The 22,918-nt window shown below is 46.8% G+C and overlaps 1 protein-coding gene across 1 annotated transcript; it reads right to left on the bottom strand.

Moving 5' to 3' along the window:
* Nucleotides 1–452: 452 nt before the first annotated feature.
* NT5E (5'-nucleotidase ecto) lies at nt 453–22,705 on the bottom strand (the record flags this gene model as incomplete). Its single annotated transcript, XM_084262451.1, has 9 exons — nt 453–610; nt 2,205–2,405; nt 3,556–3,705; nt 4,472–4,580; nt 8,109–8,260; nt 10,185–10,382; nt 12,042–12,230; nt 17,813–18,035; nt 22,376–22,705. 9 exons carry the CDS (start codon nt 22,703–22,705, stop codon nt 453–455), a joined length of 1,710 nt encoding a protein of 569 aa, XP_084118577.1.
* Between the last annotated feature and the right edge of the window lie 213 nt (nt 22,706–22,918).

Here is a 22,918-nt window from a genome sequence, read left to right on the forward strand (position 1 = left end):
GTCGAATTATTAGATGGGAAGCTTTAACCCTGAGTAGAGACCAAAGGAAGGTATATACACCTACAATCATTTCTAGAAGCATGTTTACATTACCAGAATCAGAATCTTAACTAAAGATTACCTAAAGCAGCTAAAAGAACTTGGCAATTAAAAACATTCCATTTCATTGGGTGGTGGTTTTATGCCTGGAGCTTTAGCGTTCAGTGATGACTTTGCTGCTTGAAACCCCAAATCGCGCTGTGGGGTTTGCGAGTTGGTTTGTGAATCCCACAGCCTGTGTCAGTGCCCCCGCTGCGCTGAAGACAGTTCCTCACTTGTGCTGCTTGCTGCTGACATGGAAACCCAAGATTATGTTCATTTTAAGGTGTAAGAAAAGAGAGCAGTCCTCCTCCTCTTGCCAGCACCATCTCTCCTCCTGCCTCCCTCTAGGCAAAAACAACCAGCAGTAAAAATCAGGTGTGCAAGAGTGTTGCAGTGAGCAGCAGGGAAATCAGGGCCAGGCTTGCTTCAGTGAGACTTCCAGAAGAGAACCTGATCCGGCCTTCAACGGCTGGGTAAACTCTCTTCATTCTCTGGAGGTAACGGGACACGACGTCGACATCAGGTTCCCCTGGGCACAGAAAGGAAGATGGGGTGTTCTCTGCCGCAGCCAAGCGCACAAGCACAATCTAGGAACCTGCCTAAAACTGCAGGTTTAGCTCAAGGCTTAAAGCAAACCCTGCTCTATGGTCTGTCGTTGTGAACTGCAGCCTGCCCTGCCCTCAAGGCAGCCTGGGTGTGTGGGGAGGTGTTTCTTGGGCACAGGTACAGCACCTGTGGTCTGAATTTTTGGTAGCAGCTCATATGTTACTGAAGGGGGTGGGGAGGTTCTCTGCATCATCTGGCTTTTTTGTTTGTTTGCATCGTCACTTTTGCAACTCAGTCAAATTTGGGGAGGCTGAGGTAAGTCACAGAACAGCAGGGCCTGGAAGGGACCTCTGGAGTTCATCTAGTCCAACCCCCCCATGGAGGTTTGGAGCAGGATCACCTCGAGCAGGCTGCACGGGACAGCATCTAGGTGGGTTCTGAATAACTCCAGAGATGCAGACTCCACAGCCTCTCTGGGCAGCCTGTCCCAGTGCTCTGCCACCCTCAGAGTAAAGAAGTCCCGTCTCACATTGAGGTGGAACTTCCTATACTCAAGTTTGTGCCTACTGCCTCTTGTCCTGTCACTGGGCACCACTGAAAAAACACTGACCCATCCTCCTGACACCCACCCCTCACGTATTTATAGGCATTGATAAGATCCCCCCATAGTCTTCTCTAGGCTGAAAATTCCAAAGTCCCTCAGCCTCTCCCTCTCTGCATAAACATTTAATGAAAAATACAGGCCCTGGCCCCAGTTTACAAGGTCTACACTGAATTTGATTAGAAACATTGTTCCCACTCGTGAGAAGCTATTGTGCATTGAAACATCCCCTGGAACCATGAAAACAGCCTGTAATAAAGGTCCAATTTTTTTTTAAAGCTTTTACCATCCATTGGCAGCAATGGGAAACTGAAGTTCTGTGAGATGTAGATTTGCTCCTAGAAGCTATGTTGTTTTTTCTCAAATGGAGCCCTACAGCCCTTTGGTGTGTTCAGAAATTCTTGGGCTTTTCACGTTCCCCTTTGTCCTAACAGAGGCCGTGTCAGCGGCACAAATGCCGGATTTCTAACAGCTGGCACACTGCTTTAGAGCATCTTAAGATCTTGTATTACAAAGCTCCTTAAGAGAGTGTTATGAAGCTCTTCTTCCTTTCTACCTCTAGCGTGGCATGTGTGCCCCTCAGAAGTAGGGGTGATGATTCTGTGTTTGCAGATAACTGCTGTACGCTGGAAGTCTGATGTCTAAAGTAAACGGTGCCTTTCTTTTTGATGGGCTGTTCAGTACAAGTGTCAGGTGGCAGAGGTAACACCTACCCTCTGCAGCGTGCTTTTTGCTCATTCTGGTTTACCATCATCTGAGATTTGCTCTCTAAGCAGTGCAAGTGCTTAGTGTCTCTGGAGCTTTTGAGACTTAACTGAAGAATACAGCTGCTGGCTACAACTGAAACTTGTACTGCAGAGCAGTGGGGTTAGAAGTGAGTCCAGCCAGTAAAAGCAAAACTCTGAGGCTTGTACTACAAAACAGATCTGACTTGTAGGAATGGTTTGTCTGCTTCCCTGTTGGAGCCCATCCTTACCTTTGCTGTATCCTAGGTTTTTGTCTTTCAGCATATGATAACCATCTCCTCCAAACAGCATATAGGAGGTAAGAGTCACGTTGTATACTTCATCCATCTGGAGCGGGACGTAGGCTGGGACTCGGCAGGCTGTGCAAAGCACTTCTAAGCTAACGACTCTGTCTCCCGGGGCTCTGGAGATATCATAGACCACGTGGATGCCTACGGAAATACATGTTTGAGGTTTGAAGGCCACTTTATACCGTCCCTATTGAGCATACAGGGCTGGAAGTGGCATCCTCTGCCATTTCCAAAACATTCTTTAACGTCACTATTTTCTTTGTACAGTAATTAGCTCTTGTCCAAGGAAACTGATGAGATCAGAGAGCTGCTGAAGCACTGTGCCACCTCAGTTACTTATCTGATCGTCTGTTCTCATCATTATTCCACAGACGGAAAGTGAACGTCATGGCACTGGAATACTGTGAGATAAAAATACCTTCCCTTACTTCTGGGATCATATGCTTCCTTATTCCACTGTCTTCTTGGCTGAAATGACTTCTTTTAGAACCAGCCAGCCACCCTAACTTAGCAGCAATTATGGATAATAAGTACTGTCTTGAGGAAACAAAGCCAGGCCAGGGCTAAGTGTTGCGATTTCTACTCAAGAGTAGAGGTGAAGTTTCTATTTGTGAGCTTTCCTCCGTCAAAACCTGGGAGAGTGAGGTCCCCAGAACACCCTCAGCCAAGAATGTGCTGGTCAGGAAGCCGCTAACTCCTGCCCAAAGCCCAGCAGCTCTTCCACCCTGGTGCACTTGCTGCTCTGGATCTTCTTTTCTGAACCTTTTCCAGAGCTACTAGTTACCATCTTTTTCCTGTGAGAAGGTAGCAAGTGGAGAGGCTGCTGCTGACTTACCTTAGTGGTACCCAAGGAGTTTGGTTACTTGTGATCACTGTCAGTGATCTTTAGGCGACGACAGAGGATGGTTTCGATAAACAGGGATCTGTCAGGTAACTGTCAGAGACCTCCCGCCTGGGGCTGCAGGTAGGCCGCCAGCGAGGAGCCGAAACCCAGATTTTGTTGGCGCTGTTAGGGCCTTGCAGCTACGTGCAGTTCCATCCTCAGAGTTAAACTGCTGCAGCTACAGGTTACCCAACCAACTGGGAATCCCGTCTGCGCTGGTCCGTGTGCTGCGGTGGCTCAACTACACGTGCGCAGAGCTCGCCGCCACGGGTGCAGCGCAGGCCGAGGACGTGTGGCACAGCTGCCTGGATTGCTGTTCTCAAAGAGGCTTCCAGGCACGATGCAGACAAGGCTGTGAGAAGGCAGGGCTGGTTTGGGAACCTGAGAGGAGGAAGGAAGAAAACGTACCTCCAACCTGCAGCAGCTCTCCGCTCCCGCTTCCGTACTGGTGCACGCTGTGCTCAAAGGCTTCCTTCAGAGTGGAGCCTTTCAACCTCACCAAATCAAATCGACCTCCAAATGGCAAAACAGACAGCAAATCTTCCATAGTGATGCTCCCTGGGGGAATGAGATGTAGTTTTACGTTGTGTTTTTGGTGCTGGGTGGTTTTTTGCAAGTTTACAATATTATATCAGGTTCACTTAACAGTAGGTATTTGACAAGGAACGTGGTAAATAGGAATTGAGAAACTGAGGGCCACTGGAGGGGAGGATCATATGTGGATCAAAGAACCTGCATCTTTATCATGCAGCATGTGTCAAGCCCAGCAAATCTGAGTGTGATGTACCCACATGTGTTGCTATTCACATAACTCTACCAGAAGAGATTACAAACCACCAACCCACAGTGTCGAAAACCAGATACTCTTACTAAGGCGATTTTTCTAGTTACTGCAGATTTACTCACATATTTATATAGATTTAGCTAAACTGAAAAAACCCAAACCTGTGTGTCTTCAGTTCAGAAAACCCCAGAATTCACTTATTTTACAGCAGACTCCCAGCAATTAGACCATATGACCCTCTACAGTGGGAGCTGAAGACCATCCACTCTCTCTCCCCCTCTTTGCTCCATGGCAGCAAGGAGGGAGGGAAATGATAAAAATCACTGTGTGCAAACAGCGTGAGTATCTTCTGCCAACGTCAGCCTGTGTGCAGCTGGGCTGTGGCGATGGATAACCATTCGAGAAAGCCTGATAATCGCTTCCAAACACTCTGCAAATCCCACTGGAACAAGCCCGTGCCAAGCGCCGTGCTCAGGCTTCCACCCCCCCTCGATTCCCACTACGCGTTGACGCTGTCAGTCAGCCTGTGACGTAACGTACCGTCGGTGCTCTGTTCGTCGATGGGCGCCCGTATCCCGCCTCCGTTCAGGATGCACATTGAAACGTGGTTCCAGGACTTCGTACCTGGGAGCCCAACGTTCTCGTAAAGCTACCAAAGTAAAACGTTTAAACTGGGGTTTAGTCTTCACTTAGCCTAGGCTCTGGAATTTACACCCCATACAGCCTGAGACTGAAAAGGGACAGAAAGGTTTTACATCTTCTTTGACATGACCTTCAGCCCTACTGTAAAACACTTAAGCTCTTAATAAAACCAGCACAGCAAAACACAGTCAGTGAGTATTTTGCTTTTCGTTTTTTTCTCTGGGTGGGGGTTGTTTTTTATAATATTTGCCCTTTTTGGCTGCAATGAACTCTCCAACTGTCCCCCCAGACTGTGCATGTGTGCCATGAATAGGGCAGGCTGGCTGAACAAAGGAATGATGATTTTTTTTGTTTAGATTCCAACCACTGTGATGAAGACAAATGATTGGAGAATGTTTGGAGGATTGGGAAAGGCAGAGGACCTTAAATAGTGCTGTACCTTAAAAACATGTACTGAAATGGATGAATTATGGCACGAAGCAGCGCCAGGGCAGGTTCAGATTAGATGTTATGAAAAAATCTTTCACTGCAAGAGTTGTCAGGGCCTGGAACAGGCTGCCCAGGGAGGGGGTTGAGTCACCTTCCCTGGATGTGTTCAAAAAAAGGGTAGATGAGGTACTTAGGGATATGGTTTAGCATAGGACAGGAACGGTTGGACTCTGATCTTAAAGGTCTTTTCCAACCTAGTGATTCTGTGATTCTATAATTAATATGGCTCTTGTTGTATGTTTTAGGGAATTAAGATTTTTCAGCTGCTCTGAAATGGTTTTTAATGTTTGGAAAGGTCTTGGCAAACCAGAAAGATGTAGACAAGTGGAACAGGAATCGGGCATACTAGATGAGACCCCAAAAGCCTACTCTGTCCAGCATCATGTCTTCAGCAGTAGCAAAACTCTGACAAAAGCAAGTTGCAAGGACAAGGTAACACTTGCTTGAGACATCCTAAGTACTAAAGAAAACGGAGACCACGGGTTTGCTCAAGTGCATAAGGATGATGAATTTGCAGTGTTAATCTTCTGAAATAACTGAGCAGAACAGGAGAAGGTTGAGAAAAGACACATGGCTAATGGAAGGGATGGACTGGTTTCTGTTCAGGAATGACTGTGATTATGGGCCTTCAGTGTCACAAAGACAGGAATACAGGAAGGACATGACAGAAGTCTATAAAAACAAGAGGGACATGTGGAGGCTGGGTGGGAATTAGTGTGTTTTCTCATTTCACAAATGATAAAAAACCTCAGAAAGAGGTGACAAGGATGGTCAAAGACACAGAAAAATTTCTGGATGTAGAGTGATGACACAGGCTAGGACTGTCTGACCTGGTAAAGAGACCAGGAAAAGGAAAAAGAAGGAAAAAAAATACTTGAGCAGCCTGTCAACTCATGAGTGGCGTGAAGAGAGTGTGCAGGGACCAAGAGTTGCAGTGCAAGGGTTGCTCCTTGGCCTCCAGCAGGCATCCAGCCAGCGGGCAGCAGGCTGTGCACAGACAGAGGAGCAAGGTGGCTGCAGGACGGGCAGTCAGCGGTGGAACGTCCCGCCACCAGCTGCCGTGAAGGCTGCAGGCACTCAAAGGGAGACGGAGCGGACGCGGGAAGAGAGGTTCCAGCAGGAGCCGGGAAATCCCGGGACACCCATTCTGCCTTGGGAGGCCCCTGAGCTGCAGGTTGTTGGAGACAGGGACAGGTCTGAGTACAGGCTTGCCAGGTGTACGCTCTTCCCTCAGTCACTCCTGGTGACGAGATGCTTGCTTGGATGGATGGATGGATGGATGGATGGATGGATGGATGGATGGATGGATGGATGGATGGATGGATGGATGGATGGATGGCTTCGTCACAGCCCTGCTGTCTGTTCCAGTTTGGCCACTTCCCTGCTCCCCCTCTACACTGGGTGTTGGGGGACTCTGTCCTGCAGGTAGGTAAATGCTTTGTGGCTCCAGCTCAGAGACGACGAGTTATTCCCTGAGGCCATGAGATACAACCCATAGTCCATCAGTGAGCAGGCTGTTTTCTGTTTGACGATTTCAGTCTGGATGATACTCCCTGATTTCCTCATTTGCCCGGAACAGGTCTCAGGATCACAAAACTCTAATTCCCCAGTTCCCCAGGGAAGTTTTTTTAAATTTTGGTGCTACACTTGCTGCTCTCCAGTCCTGAGCACAGAGGTGGTGTAAAACAAGGGCTCTCACATTGGTATTTCACAGTCGTTCCCCATCTGAGTGCCTCTAAAGTCCTTTGTAAACTGCCCTCTGGGTCTGTCAACCTTTCTTTTCTGAGACTTTGGACTACTGTTGAGAGCAGCTGCACTGAGCTGAAGTGACCTCTGTTCTGACCCAGTACAACTGTTCAATCAATCTTTGGCATCTCTCAATCTCTGGCTTTCCCAGGACAACTCTAAACATTACAGCTCAGGCACAGAATGGCCTGGTTTTCACCCTCGTGCCCCTGACTGTGTGGCACCAGACAGGAAAGGATGTGTAGAGCAGCCAGTGCAAAGGCCGTGAAGGGCAATCCATGTGTTCAGTGATGACTGCAGACAGCTGTCTAACAACATCAGTTTAAAAAGAGTGGAATTTGACCTCCCAAGACAAAAAGTATGGCAAGAAAAGCTACAGGCTTCTGAAAGATGACAAAGTTATTTCAAATGAAAATATAAAAACCGTTTAGCAATAAGGAAAAAACATCAGGCTCTGTGATTTAGAAAGCTGGGGTGTGGAGCACTAGGATGAGGGGTAATGGTTTTAAACTAGAAAAGGGCAGATCTAGGTTGGGTATTAGGAAAAAAATTCTTCAATGTGAGGGTGGTGGATCACTGGCACAGGTTGCCCAGAGAGGCAGTGGAGGCCACAGCCCTGGAGATACTCAAGGTCAGGCTCGATGGGGCTCTGAATGATCTGATCTAGTGAAGATGTCTCTGCTTAGTGCAGAAGGGTTGGACTAGATGACCTGTAAAGGTCCCTTCCAACCTAACACATTCTGTGGTTCTATAATTCTATAATATTAGTAGAACTGTACACAAAATTCCCAAATCTTAATCTAATTTGGAGATTAACCCACGCACTAAGGAGTGTTTTATGGATTACAATAAAAGCAATCATGAGGACTGGATGAACACCTTTGGGGAAATACCTCAATGAAAACACAAGATGATGAATTAGTGCCTGACTTTTTGTTTCTGTGCTAGTTAGAGCATTAAAAGAGGGGTGGCAGCAGTGCCCAGTGAGTAATGATGGAGCAGAGGGTAAGTGCTGGGAGCAGGGGGGCAGGTAGCAGGGTGAGAGAGGGGCAGGGGAGGCATTCCTTGCTCAAGGAACAGGCTCTTAGGTCAGACCACCGTGTCTCTTAAAACTGCAGCCTCAGAGCCAGCTGCAAGGGAGCCATTCTCACCCTGAGGAACTGCCCAAAGAACAATCCACTCCTTACTCTGTATGGCACACATCCTACAGACTTGTTTCAGCCAGCTGTTCCGGGAGCTGTTCCGGAGCCCGGGCCTGTTTCCTATGATAGCTCTGGAGTCCCACCCAGCTGTGTCTTACCACGGCATCACAAATCAGATTCCCCATGTTACATTCCTGGAAACGGCACGTTTGGCTGTTACCATCCAGGTAAACACTAGTTCTTCCAATCTCTTCAGAATAATTCCCCAGGTTTTTCCTCCATTTTCCCACTTCTTCTTTAATGTGCTTATCTGTAAAGTAGTACAGAAGTGTAAAACAGGCATTGCATGCATCACACCTCAGTGACACTTCAGTAATACAGAGCTTAGGAAACAAACCTGCTCCTCCTGATCCTGAACTGCTACATTTTCCCCCCCAAGGCCCTTCAAGCGACATCACATTTATGGTCACTTCAGCCAAAGCCTGTGAGGGGCTCAGGGGGGACAGGGTAATGGAGTGAACAAGCTTCTGTGCCACGGGAAGGTTCTCTCCTCTGTAACACCCTAAAAGCGTTTTTGCCTGGTCCTGTTCTTACCTCTGGCCAATGGGGTTTCCACCACCCACCCCAACAGGTGAGAGGATTTTTAATATACAGGTGAGCTTGGTCTTTATTTGACAGGGATTTTAACTTTTTCCATTCCTAATTATAGCTTCCTCCCCTTTAACACAGCGCTAAAAGGAACACTACCTCCAATGTCAAGGGATTGTGTCCAGTTCTGGGCTCCTTGGTATAAAAAGGACTGGGATCTCCTGGAGAGAGTCCAGAGAAGGGCTACAAAGATGATTAAGGGCCTGGACCATCTCCCCTAGGAGGAAAGGCTGAGTAAGTTGGGACTGTTCAGCCTTGAGAAGACTAAGGGGGGACCTAATTAAAGTTTATAATTATCTGAAGCAGGGGATGCAGGGGGAATCAGCCAGCCCCTTTTCAGTGGTCTGTGGGGATAGGACAAGTGGCAATGGCTGCAAGTTGGAGCACAGGAAGTTCCAAACCAACATGGGGAAAAACCTTTTCACAGTGAGGGTGACAGAGCCCTGGGACAGGCTGCCCAGGGAGATGGTGGAGTCTCTTTCACGGGAGATATTCAAGACCCATCTGGACGCCTATCTGAGTGATATGTCCTAGGGAGCTGCTTTGGCAGGGGGGTTGGACCCAATGATCTCTCAAGGTCCCTTCCAACCCCTACGATTCCATGATTCTATGATTCTGTGATAAACCCTTGATAGAAACGTATCCCGTGTCTGCCAGGCACAAAGCTCATGCTTCCAGAGAAAAATAAAAAGCAGATACAAAGGCACCGATATGTACAGACAGGTGATGTCACAGCTGGTTTGTTTCAGCTGTCAGCTTCAAGCAATTTGCCACGTTAACTGTCAGCAACATTTATCAAATGAGAGCACCTATGTATCTGCACTTCTACTGGCATCAGTGCGAGGGTCTAACAAGTCTTTGCATCATCAATAGATCACTGAGAAGAACGTAAATAAGGGCATCCATGAACAGGATAAAGGATTTAATTTATACACAGTCTGGTAGAACCTTGGTAGTCTGATAAAAGCTCAGAGCTTTATACAGCAAACACTGGACAAGAAATGACGAATAGAGAACCAGTCCTGGGGAGTTCCAGAGCCCACAAAAAGCAGGTAACAGAGTGCAGAGTCACGATCAGAACACAACAGAGGGACTCTTCTCCCTCCCAGGTTTTCATACGTTTCAGAGCTGAAAGACAGAACACGCTCAGCACTGAAAGCAAGGAGTCATGGGGTATTTGCACATTGTCAGAGTATGCCAGGGGGGTTTTCTGGAATGTTTCCACTCCCTTGTATTGCCCTAAACCCTGCTCTGAAGAACCCAGCCTCTGGCAAAACGGTTCTCAGAATCTTTTAAGCTGTAATTATGGGGCTAGCTAAAACAGGCCCTGCTCAAGGGGAAGGTAGAGTGTCCCCCGAGTTCCCACATAAGGACTCCCCGTGATTCTAAGCAGACAAACCCACTGAATCTCAGAAAGAGACAAATGGGTACAGCTGTAAAATTCAGCACAGCCTGAACCCTAGGGTGAAGAGAATTGCCAGCTCAGGAAGAAACACCAGTTCCTCCTGGACACTGGTACCCTGCACTGACACAGTAACACCTGAATCGTGGCAGAGCAAACGGAACCACCCAGCCAGTCCCTGTACCTTCAGGAAGAGAGCTGTCCAGCAGAATGGGGTTTCCAACGGCTTCCACTACGTTTCCCTTCTTGTCAAATGTAACATTCAAGTAACCAAGGTATTTTCCATAAGCATAAGCTTGTACCACTGGCACCTTCCTCCCATCGTCTGAGTCCACCATGAACGGATACGGACCGGCTGGCTTTTCGGTTGAGGGAGGGGTGCCTGCGTGAAACAAGGACACAAAGGGGGGTCATCAGCTCACGTGACCTTCAAGGAATTATTAGAATGGTATTGCAAACGTTTCTCAGCCTTAAGAAACCCAGAGCCGACAGGGGATGAAGAAGAAACCACAGTGGATGCACTGGACAACAAGCCCTCATCTGATGGTTCAGTTATGCTATTTCATAAGAGACAATGTTCTTTCCAGGACATGAGCTCTAGTAACTGCCACTGTGCATTTTTAAGTTGTGACAGTGCACTCCTCCATGGCATCATGTCACAACAGTGACAAAGGAACTTTTCATTCCGATTATTTCAATCTAAACCTCTCAGTAATGCCCACATACCAGCCTCTGGATGAAAAATTTGTTGTTACCACTTGACATCAAATTATTCTGCATCAGATAGAAAATCAGAACGTCAGTAAAACATGCCTAGGACTTCATGATATGAAAAAGTCTAAGCTGTTTTTATTGATAACATGAACTCAGAATACCAAGTCGTGCATGCAATCGCCTGATTGATTTTTTAACCATACCAAACTTAGCTTCCAAAATGTCAGACAGGCTGCAGACCCTCTGCAAAAGCAAACCCCGTTAGCATTAGAGTTACATGGTCATGGATTTAAAACTCTTACCATATATTACCACCTGCAAAATTTGAAGGGTGATTAAAGCAAGTCGTTTACACAGGCCAAATTCAGGAGATATTCTGAGCCATTTAATGCGTAACTACAGCATACAATTGTTTCTCTTTAACAAGTGGGACAGTAGAAGGTGAGTGCCTGGGTGAGACAAGAAAGGCATGAGAAAGTGAGAGGAGATGAGTAGGAAGAGGAGAGGATGGAACGGACAGTGGAAAGCCCTGAGCTGGGTAAGTTCCTACCGTCTGTGGTACAACCCCTGAGACTGGGGCACTAAGGAAGTTTTGCTGAAAATTAGAGAGTTCCTGTCATATTCTCAATCAGTTAATGAAGTTTCTCATAAAATTAATGAGCTACCTTCGATGCTTAAAAAAACCCAAACAAGCCATCCTTGTGTCCTTAGACACAGCCACAGGGAAGGCAGCAGCACCAGAGGAGGAGGAGCTGCTGATGGCAGGTTTTGCCTACAGCAGCGCTGCTGCGGAAGAAATCAGATCAACAGTGTTTATCTCTGGAACTAATGTTTATCTCTGGGGGAAAGAAGAATCAAGTCAGAGGTTAAAAGGGGGCTGAAAAAGAGGAAACAGGAAAAGGGAGATGAACAGGCTATGAACCATGGTCTACAGAAGAGGTTCTGAAGTCTTAATATGTTTTTTTTATTATTATTAAGTCACTTACAAGTTTAAAAGTAAACATGTTATTTACCCCTTTATATGAGTGAACCTGAGACAGGTCCAATATGTTTGGCAGCAATTCACCAGGACAGCTACCCTTGCTCCTCTGTTCTGGTCTGTATAGGTCACCTTCAACATCCCCAGCATTCAGGAACTTTTCTGCGAGTTAGGGCACTTCTGGCTCCCAGACTGTTAGGAATGAGTCCCTTCCATGGCAATGCTGGATGGGCACTTGCTATGAGTGTGCCCCCTGCACTGAACTGTATTTGTGAAAGTTCACAGAAGTCAAAAGGGAACAGTTCCAGCTTTACTTTAGAAGCAGCATTTTAGTCAGACATAAAATACCTGTATAAAGAAACGTGTTTGTGTGTCCTCCAATTACAACATCCACTCCTTTCACTTTCTGGGCAATGTTTTTGTCCACAGCGAAACCAGAATGTCCCAGTGCAATTATTTTGTTCACTCCCAAGGCAATAAGTTTATCCACTTGTACTTGTAATGCTTCAATTTCGTCTTCAAAGACTACATCATCCCCTTTAAAAAAAAAAACAAACCAAACCAAACAAACATGAATGTATTTACAAAGCACCTTAATTACTAGTTAAAAAAACAGTAGTTGATATCGGATACTATTTTGTATAATTAACAGAACTTTAAATAGAATCATCATAGGATTCTAGAGCAGTTTGGGTTGGAAGGGACCTCAAAGACCACCTAGTTCCAACCCCCTGCCACGTGCACGGACACCCTGCATAGTCCAGGCTGCCCCAAAGCCCCATCCAGCCTGGCCTTGAACACTGCCAGGGAGGCGGCAGCCACAGCTTCTCTGGGCAGCCTGTGCCAGGGCCTCACCACCCTCACAGGGAAGAGTTTTTCCTTACATCTAATCTAAATCTACCTGCCTGCAGCTTAAGACCATGTCCCCTTGTCCAATCCCTACGTGTATCCTTTGTAACCAGCCCCTCTCCTGCTTTCAAGTCATCTTTCACGTCTCCTGATCTCACCTGATCTGATCTGATGTTCTCCAGTCTCTCAGGAGCACCTGTGTGCTTGGACTAAAGCAACATTCCTGCACTGAGCTCTATGTACATGCCTACACTGAACAGGTTGTAACTCCACAACAAAGTTCCAGTGACACCAATTTGTGGGACTGACAATTGAATGGCTTTTATTATTTGACTAGAGAAAGGAAACTAAATATGTCAGTAAGTGTTTGGGGATAAACCCTTGTGTTGTATTATAAAGACTTTTTTTCTTCCAAATTGTATTTCGTTGAGATCTTTATCTTCTCCCAAGTTACATCTCTCTTTCCACTGCACACTCACCTTGTGCCGTGCCTCTCCCTGCCCCTCTGAGGCTTTAAACAGCAGCTTCAGCAAAGTCCTGCACTAAACTCCAAACTGCCTTTTGACACAAATCATCCCCCCAGCATTAACCACCCCGGGCAGAACACCACTACAGCACAGCTCACAACTGACCCACCATCCTGAAACAAGAACATACAGGAACGGAAAGTCTGGGAAGGAGGAACCTTTTCTGGACCACAGTGTTGGGAAACTCTCAAGGTTTCTGTGCCTGCTGTAGTCATTGTAACCTAACTGTCAGTTACAAGAGCACTAGACACAGTGTTTTGGGTTGCACAAGAGGACTTCCTATGCAAGAGGCTCATTCCTTCGAAAAAGTTTTAAGAATAGAGTTTAAGAACAGCGTCAACAAACTCTAATCCTAAACTTTCCAGTGAAGACAACCCAGTGACACTGCTAAGTAAGTCTTCCTCTACCTATTTCCTGTCCTTCCTGGAGAGGTTTTTTTCATCAACCCCTTTTGAAATATGACTTTAATGCCAACAGATTTACATTATTTCATAACAAAGGGAGGAGTGAAACGAATTCACAATCCAGTGCAAAATGTCTCAGGAAACAAGGAGGAAGCTGCTACAATGGAAGAGATAAAAGAGGGTTACATAAATTGGTTCACCACCACACCCACTGAATAGTTCTGTTACTGCCAGAGGGAATCTCTGTACCGCACATTGAAGAGTGAATTGTGCAGTGCATCCCCACATTTTCTTCCTGTGGACCTCTTCTTAGTATCAAAGAGTTGTAAGTTAATTGAGGTTGGAAGGGACCTCCGGGGGCCATCTAGTCCAAAACCCGCTCAAAGCCAGATGAGGATGCTCAGGGTCTTGTCTGAGTGAGCTGAAATTCCACAGCCTCTCTGAGCAACCTGTTTCATGGCTTAACCACTCTTACCATGACAAATTCTTTCCTTATGCCCCACCATAACTTCCTGTCGTACTACTTGAGCCCATTGTTTCTTGTCCTTTCTCTGTGCCCCTGTGGGAAGAGTCTGTCCCCATCTTCTCTGTAAACCCCCTTAAGACAGTGGAAGACTGCACCTCCTTCACCCTTAGCCTTCCTTCTCCAGGATGAGAAGCCCGGAGTTCCCCCTTAGATTTGCTTCTCCAAGCCACCAGCTTCAGCCTCACTTTGTGCATCCTTGTGCTTGGCAGAAGCTGGGCCAGACAGGGAGCTACTGGCAAAAGGGGAGGTATGAGAACTGCTCCTTGGGTGTGTAGGTCCTTCACTTGCTCTTCTTGACACCCATAAACCACCTACAACGGCGACACACACCATGGTGTGGGGACCAGTTGTGTAAGGAGAGCTGAGCTTGCTGAACGAAGAGGAAGAGCGAGCCACTGACTAGCTGTGCTAGCACGCAGTTGCCTGCAGGTCAACTTCTCCCACAGCATGCAGCGAGGTGGCCCATGATAACCAAGCCCTCCCCACCATCACCAGCCTGTCACCCCCTGCCACTGCAGCCTGCAATGCACCACATAATGAAGACATATTATTTACTATTAAGCTGCCCCCATATAAACCCAAACCTACTTTCGTAACGAGGGGAAAAATGAGGCCTGTCCCACACCAGTAAGTCCAGCTCTCTCCCAGCACTGCTATGGCAGGGCACAGGCAGCCACCACTGCCAACCCACCCACCCAGCGACTGCTGGCTGCCCACTTTGCCCTCAGAAAGGGATTCCTGCCTGGGGGCTGTGGGGGCTTCTGGCACCCCCTCTCCCTGGCCTAGCCATGGTATGCTAGACATCTCAGTGCTTGATCAAACCAGGCTGAAACAGGCCACTGGGTTCAGAAGTTACACAGCAGGTGACTACAGGGACACTTAATTATACAGCACTCGTTTTGCTAAGAAACCAGGCAGGAAGCAACATACTGCTCAGCACTTGGCTCCGCATCTTTCAAAGCAATCTGGATCAAAATCAAAATGCTTATTTAAGAGCTAGTTGTTGCCTATGGCAGTATTTCATTTATCTTTCATGGTATTAACCTGATGTGACATCCTCTTCTCTTTTCAGAGGTTTCTAATAGATTGGAAGGTAGAGAGCTTCAGATAAAACTTCCAAACTGTGACATAGATGAACAGGGAAAAAGAGCTGGCTGCATTTTAAAAACATTAGGCAAGCTAGAATAAAATGGAATAAATGGAATTTAAATTCCATTTCTGAACACTCTGCCAAATTGAGTGTTTCAGTATGTATTTTGCAGCCCGTACAGTTACTGAGTAAGCTGCTTTGGGTTTCTGCCTTATACAAAAAGTGAGTGGACAAAATGAGATGCATTATTGCTCAGCACCAAACACACCTGCAGTACACAAATAAAGACATTAGGCACTTTGTGGGGTTTACAGCATGACTGCAGAAGTAAGGCGAGTGAGCTGGCACCATCAAATACTAGAAAGTTGGTCTTGGGATTCCTGGTGCAAAGCAAACATGCAGACGACTCTGTTTCTGTGCCAAGTTATGAACAACTCTTGCAAGAAGGAAAAACTGGCTGGGCATTGAGCTGAGATAGTTGTATCCAGCAGTATGGAGAATGTCGGAACAACCGCCAGTTGTCTGTAATCTATAAATTGTGCCAAGAGTTCCCCATCCCTATGGTTTCCAAACAGTAACATTAACAGTACCTTTAGCAGAGATTAATTGTTCCTTCACAATGGAAACACAGAGATTTAGGGACTTGGTATTCTGTCCAAGTATGCTGATAGCTCTTTTAAGCAGACTTTGAGAAGCACAAGTTGTGATTTGTGGAAGTTACTGTGATTGTGTGGAAGTTACTGAGATGTAACAACAGAAGAAATCACACTCACAAAAGCTTTCCATGGAAAGTAGCCATGTAGGAATTCACATGTTTCAGCATTTTCTAGCTCCCCATTTGCCTCCAGAATGCCCTAAGAGTAGACAGCATGCCAAAGCAACCACTGCAGAGCCTGAGAAGAAGTGTGCAGAGATAATCAAGGTGCTGAATCTGAAATTCACAACGTATCTTGCTCACTGAATGAAGGAATTAGGCTGATAATGATGTTGCCACCGAGCCACCTCTGCCATGATTTTATCAGTCTGCAGGATTGCTCGCCCAGGGTGATACAGGGTCGCTGAGTTATATAAACATATTCTGAGGTCGCATTTTCAAAGCTTCCAAACGTTCCCTGGCGCACCGAGACGGCAGAGCGGGCAACCGTGAACACTCCGACCCCCCCACACGCTGCCGCTGGCGTCTGCCCTGCTTGGTTCTCACCGACACTCTGGGACATACGGAGCTTGGGGCTGCTCCGGCTCCATCTGTGGAGCTACCAAGCCCTCCCTTTCATCCCTGGTTGTTCCAGTTGTGGTCTCGGTCCCAACCTCCCGGCGTACTGAGGCATTCAATGAGATGTCTAGAAGTGACTGGAAATGTATTGAAATGCCTCAGGGAATCATTCCAACGCCATCTGGGTTCTCCTCTAGCGTAACTCCTCGCAAGAAAGATCATTCCGTGACCTCGCTGTTTGGAAGAAAAGCTGAGGTCTATTTTATTAATCCTTAAGGAAGTACAAGTATTGGCTCTCTGACCATTTCTCAATCTCAGCACGATGTCAGGTGACACCTTCCCTCATGCCCCCCAGCACAGGTGAAATTGTACTGCCTACACAAAATACAGGTCAGTTTTCTGATGAGAGAAAAGAAGAAAGGACTCCAAAACCCCATCACTGCAAAGCAGGAATGAGGTACAGAATCTATTCTGATCTCAGACATCCACTTCCTCACATCTTAAACATACAGTGTAGGGATTAAAAACCATGTGAGTAACAGTTTTATATCCTAATACTTCCTCAAAGTATTGACTATACATTTTCTCAAGAAAGTTAAGCAATCCTACTATATTACTAAGCAATGGAAAGAGTAGTAATAATATGAAGTCCTGGAAAATGTTTTAAACCAACGCTTAGGGCATCCACACTGCAAAAAACCAGCAAATAAAGTCTGATTTTGTCAGAGGGGGGCTGAGCATTGAGCAGGCAGTGACTCAGATCTCCTACAGCTGATTTAAATGTGTTTCTCATTCCAGTAGATCATTTTATTTTACTAAAAAAAAATACCCAAACCCTCAACAAACCAAAGCCCCTTAAAGGTTGGAAAAAGTAGTCAGAAATTGCAAAGTCTTTTTCCTCATCAACTCTAATTTTACTCATGAATGAAGCAATTGTGGTAAAAGCTGAATGGGTGTTCCTTCTCTAGTCTAATTTCTGGAAATATCTGAGAGGCTAAAAACATCTTGGGCAACTTGTGCTTCAAAAACACATATAAAGCTCTCCTTGCTTTTACTAGGGCTTGAGCATGGTGGCATCCAAGAGCAAAATTTAAACACACACAAAAATGTCTGGGTTTGAACACATTTCGCTCTAAAGACAAGCTGTATTCATATTTTAACATTTGTTTAAAGGATAAAGAACAACAAAGTATAAAAGAATATAAATTTTAAAAACCAAATAACAACAAAAAACCCTGAAGCCCTCTCCCCAAACTCTCCTTCTGACCTTCTTATATTCTTAGATAATTCACTGATGCTAAATAATTCAGGTCTGTATGAAAACGGCTTTCAATGTTAACAAGCCTTCTCTGGTTTAAAAATCAGGCAAAGTTGAATAATACAAGTAAACACTGGTAAAGCAACAACCTTCTGGCTTTTCAGCTGAAAAATTCATCACTGGATTCAAACAAGTGGGCAAGTAATAAAACCATAACAAAGGATATAAACTTATATACTAAAGAAAACATACCTGGCTGTGAAAGAAAAGAAGTTTCCTTCGTAGTGTAACCAACAATTCCTACTCGCTCTGAGTCAATATCTACTATTTTAAAGGGATGAACGTATTTCATCATTTCACTGGCCAATGGGGTTTTCGCCTTCAGGTTTGCACCCAGGATTGTAAAATTAGCATTTTTAAGGAAAGGATCCAATAACCCTCTTACACCTTTATCAAACTCGTGGTTTCCCAAAGCCTGTGAAAAGCAAGAAGAAAAATACAAGACCCGTATTCAGTTGAAATACTCTCACAAACGATACACAAGGTATGTTTGAGAAAATCTGTGTTCTAGGGACTAAACCCTGTCCTGTCTAAACCAGCACATTCCTGCTTCTCATGAACACAGAAACGTGGGGTGGGTTTTTTGGTTTAGTTTTAGGTTTTTGCTTTTCAAACTCTCTTTTATAAATACAGATGTGGAAGATTGAAATTTGAAACCTATCTAAGTGAGTGTTTGTAATCATGTAGGTGATTAAAACCCACTGGGTTGTTGGGTTTTTTCATCCTGTGACTGCCAGGAAGAGGATTAATAACCACAAAGGAAAACATACATTTTGTGTACAGAAAACACACTGTTTAAAAAATGCTGGAGAAAATGTTAAATGTCAATGGCAATGTTTGTTGCTCGTAAATAAAACATGCACTTTAAAAGCTTGTGCTTGGACCGCAGTCTTTTAACTATATCTAATTGGCACTGAGTAAGAGCTCTCGTGCACTTTAACATGCAACACCACCCCTCTCTAGCCATCACCACTAGCATTACCTGGTGGCAGCTCTAACATTTATCAACCAGGGAGGATCTCCAGAGACAGCCCACAGCAGGTGTGTGTGCACACACGTGCGTGCAGAGCACTGTGAAGCACTAAGGATGTCCCACGAAACGAGCAGTCCAGTTTGGCTATTAGCAAAGTGACAGCAGCAAGATCAGACTGATCAGTCGTTCTAGGCTGGTTAAGCTAGTGAATGGACTTACCTTAAAGGACTGTGGGACTTCCTCCTACCAGTCCCTTTTTCACACTCAGCATCAAGTTGCCACATGTGCCCAGGAGCTTGGCAATGGGCAGCAAAACACCCCCAGGTGGCACTTTGCAGAAGCACAATATACACAAGAACCTTGTAGCACACAGAGGTGTGAAGGAAGGGATCTGGCTACAGAAACGGGGTTACAGCGTAACTTGGTTCATGCTGATGTAGTATCAGGTGGCAACCACAGCAGCGCGTGAAAGGGGTTCCAGACAAAAGCATGCTCATAATTTCATTTTAAAGATTAAGTGGAAAAAGTTGTATTCATCCTCTTAAAAAGGCTTATATACCTCTTTGCTCCACTGAGATAAACAACCCCTGTGAGTTTGTTCCAACTTCTATTCCCCAAACAAGCTGTATTAACCCTGACCACATTCCAGCCCAAGCAGGACCCTGCAGCCACCACAAGTGCTGAAGCTCAGTACTGAGCAGCCTCTTTCTTTTGGGGGGAGACAAAGCCTCCCAACTCCTCTGATCCCCACAGGCAGGTAGTCAGTGATCCTGTGGACAAATCAGTGTATTGGCAGTAACTTGCACTGGCAACCAAAGTGCTCCTGCTGACACTAGTGGAAACCCTACTCACACCCCAGGGCAGGAGCCAGAACGATTGCACGCTGCTTCTCCAGAAGAACCAAGAACTCTCTTAGAGAAAATCCCGACCTGGGAAGGCACAATGCACTCTGGCCATACTCCACTTCCAACTGTATTCTAACTACAATCTAATTTGCTGTAAAAAATAATTATAGCAATAAAAAAAAATCACACTCTAAGGAAACTCATTTCAATGCTGACTGACATTCTGAAAAGACATCCACAGACTGGTGGAGGATCTCAGAATGCTAACAAGCCGTATGTCTTCTGTTCCTCCTAAACACACAATTAACCCTCCACCCCCCAAAAAAGGCTGAAAATGGCATAAGAATTTGGTTGGGATGTAACTGCCGTTAACTTGTGGTGGAAAATAAAAGAGCAAAACAACCAATCAGCCATTTATGAAACCTTGTTTCTCTTGGCTTTGTCTCTTGTATTTGGATTATTTCGTGTCCATTAGGATATAAGCTTTGATCAAAACTGTTCCCATGGTGTGGGTGGCTGTAAAGCCTCTTGTTCATGAGAAATCACTGGTGGCTAATAAGACAGTTTTATTTCTGGTGCAACTCCTCCTCTGGGGAGGAGGAGGATGTGGACTGTTTTGGGTTACTGTACTTCACCTAACTGCCCATATACCCAGAGTTTCTAGGATTCTGTACCTGTGCAATATTCCTTCACCAAATCTAAATCAGTTGGCCAACGTAAGGGTAAGTCACAAGGGGGAATAAACAGAAATATTCAGGCACACAGCATGTGATGGTATAATCCTCCTTTTCACAAGAAACCAGGCTAAAAATATTTCAAAACAATGATACGAATTAACAGAATGATGCAACTGAAAATTCAAAGACTTCTATCACCCCCCACTTACTGCCTTTGCAGTACTTAACGTGGATTTTGGTGTTAATTACACCAAAAAACAAGGCTAGTGTCACGAAAAATTTGGAAGGCAGTACCTAGCTAAACAGGAGAAAATAGGCTCGAGGTGACAATGGACATAAATGAGAAAAAGGCAAACTTAGAAGAGGAAGTTTGTGCCAAACCTGGAACAAACCTCTAAGGCTGCCAGGCTGCCCTAAATCTTTCTATGACCTCTCATCCCACCCTGTAATGACTTCTGTGACTCATTTTCCCTCCTTTATCCTGTTTTGTAACCCTACTCCTCTATCTCACTTCTACCCATTTCAGCACTCCTCCCCTTTCTCTTAGGAATGTGACTTCCCAAATTTTGCTTAAAGCAAAAATTTTTTGCTCTTCAGTAGCAGAGAAAGGTGTGGAAGTCTCTGTAGCTTCTTAGTCTATCCCCCTTCCCCTTCCATCCATTGATAAACTACTCAAATGATAAGATGCAGCATCTCCTAGGAGAGCAACTGGACAACTACTTCACCTAAGGCATCAGCATCCAGTACAAGCCTCTGGGTATCCACTACCGTGTCGAATGTTTTAAGAAATCTTATTCAGATGAAAAAGCTGATGGGTTCTCCTCAGTGCTCTGCAGATGTTTTTCTACATAATGTGTTTCTAAAACTGAGCCCTGGTTCAACAATGATGATTTTGCCTGAAGGAATTTCTTCTTGTAATACGATCGGGAACTGCACGGGCTCCCAGGCTGCCCGTGAACCAGTCAAACCAGCAAACACAAGGCAAAGAAATCATGGCCCAGCAGCAAGCTTTGGGAAGACAGACAGGAGAAAACCACCTCGAGCTAATGCTGCACTGCAGAGCCCCAGCCAGGACAGGACCTGAAGGCACACACTCCTCCCTCCCTCCCCTCCCTCTCAGCGCCAGGAAGGAAAATTCTGTTAATGTTAGTTTTATGATTTATGATTAAGAAACCGTTAGGCCATACGAAAGGGGAACTGCATCCCTCACAGACCCATCTGCCTGGCACGATGTTTGTTTAGCCTAGGAGAGTGCGCTGGGGCATCCCTTTCGCTTCTGTGGCTGGTCTGAGGCAGAGGGAAGAAACGGTTGAAGCCATTTTTACCTGGGGAAGGAAAGTGCAGCATTTTCCAGCTTCAATCTCTCTCCTCCTTTCCAGGGTTGTATGCAAGCAAGATAAGCCATGATAATTCTTTATATATTAATAGGCTATTGCCCTGAGACAAAATAACATCACCAATGTCAGTCTCAAATTTTTCTACCTTCCTCTCAGCGCTCGGATGACGAAAAGAGACAAGAGGAAAGGTGTGGGACACATACAGTCTCAAAGAGCTCCCTCAGAGATGCACTGTTATTGTCCCTGGACCACTTACACACAGCCCCTTACATCCCATCATGACCACAGGTCTGGTAAGACTGGACACAACCAAGGTGGGCCTGATGAAAATGAAAAATTCTCACCTTTTGAAAGAGCACTGCCAACATGTGCCATCAGTCCCTTCCTGCCAACATGTGCCATCTGTCCCTCCGGAAGGACCACACTGGCAGGGCAGGCTGTAAGCCTCTGCTGGGGTTAACCCTTCCATCACAGGACAGGTTCCTCAGGAGGTTTTTGCTGAGCTGACTTCTGTGCCTCTGCTGTCCCCTCTCCAACAAAGCCTGTCCAGCCGCATGCCTGCCCCAAGCCATCGCCTCTCTCTAAGGAACCTCTTCCACTGCATCACCGTCTTTTCCTCTGTGTAGCCTTGGCACCAGCTCCGGGTCTCTGGCTGCCCGCGGGGCTGCCAGCTCACCACTTCATTCAGCCGGGTGCGCATCACTTAGCACATCGCTCCTCTTACCGCTTACCTCCCAGTCGCCTTTGATGGCGAATTTAGCGCTCATTCAACACCACACGCTCAAAGAGGCGGCAAGACAAAAATAAAAGACCAACCCAAAACGTCAGCAGAGGAGGAGAACGAAGAACAGACCGAGCACCCAAAGGAGGGGGGAGAGGGAAGCCCCCCACCGCGCGGCTCGCCGCCCCCCGGCCCGCTTTACCATGGCATCGTAGCGCAGGAGGTTCATGAAGTGGGCCGCCTCCCGGCCCTTGAAGCGGGAGAACCACACCGTGCCTGCGTACTGGTCTCCGGCGTCCAGCAGCAGCACGTTGCGGTGCGCGGCCCGCGCCGCTGCCACCCGCGCCGCCCGCCGCGCCACGCCGCCGAAGCAGCCCGCCGCCTCCGCGGCCGCGCAACCCCGCGCCCCCGCGCCCTGCGCCTCCACCCGCCCGTGCACGTCGTTGGTGTGCAGCAGGGTCAGCCGCAGCTCCGCCGCCGCGCCCAGCACCGCCGCCGCGCACAGCCACAGCGCGCTCGCCCGCCTCGCCATACCGCGGGGGCTCTGCGCCGCTCCGCGGGACGGCTGGGAAGCTGCGGCCGGGAGACGGAGTGGCTGCGGGGGCAGCGGGGAGGAGGGACGGGGAGCGCCGCGGCGGGGCGGGGAGCGGGCGATCCGCCGGTGAACCCCCGCAGGCTGCGCGCCTCCCCGCGGAGCCTCTGGGCTGGGTTGCGCGCCCGCGCTGCCCCTGCGCGGGAGCGGCGG

This window comes from Gallinula chloropus (assembly GCF_964237585.1).
Source record: "Gallinula chloropus genome assembly, chromosome: 3".
NCBI classification, from domain to species: domain Eukaryota; kingdom Metazoa; phylum Chordata; class Aves; order Gruiformes; family Rallidae; genus Gallinula; species Gallinula chloropus.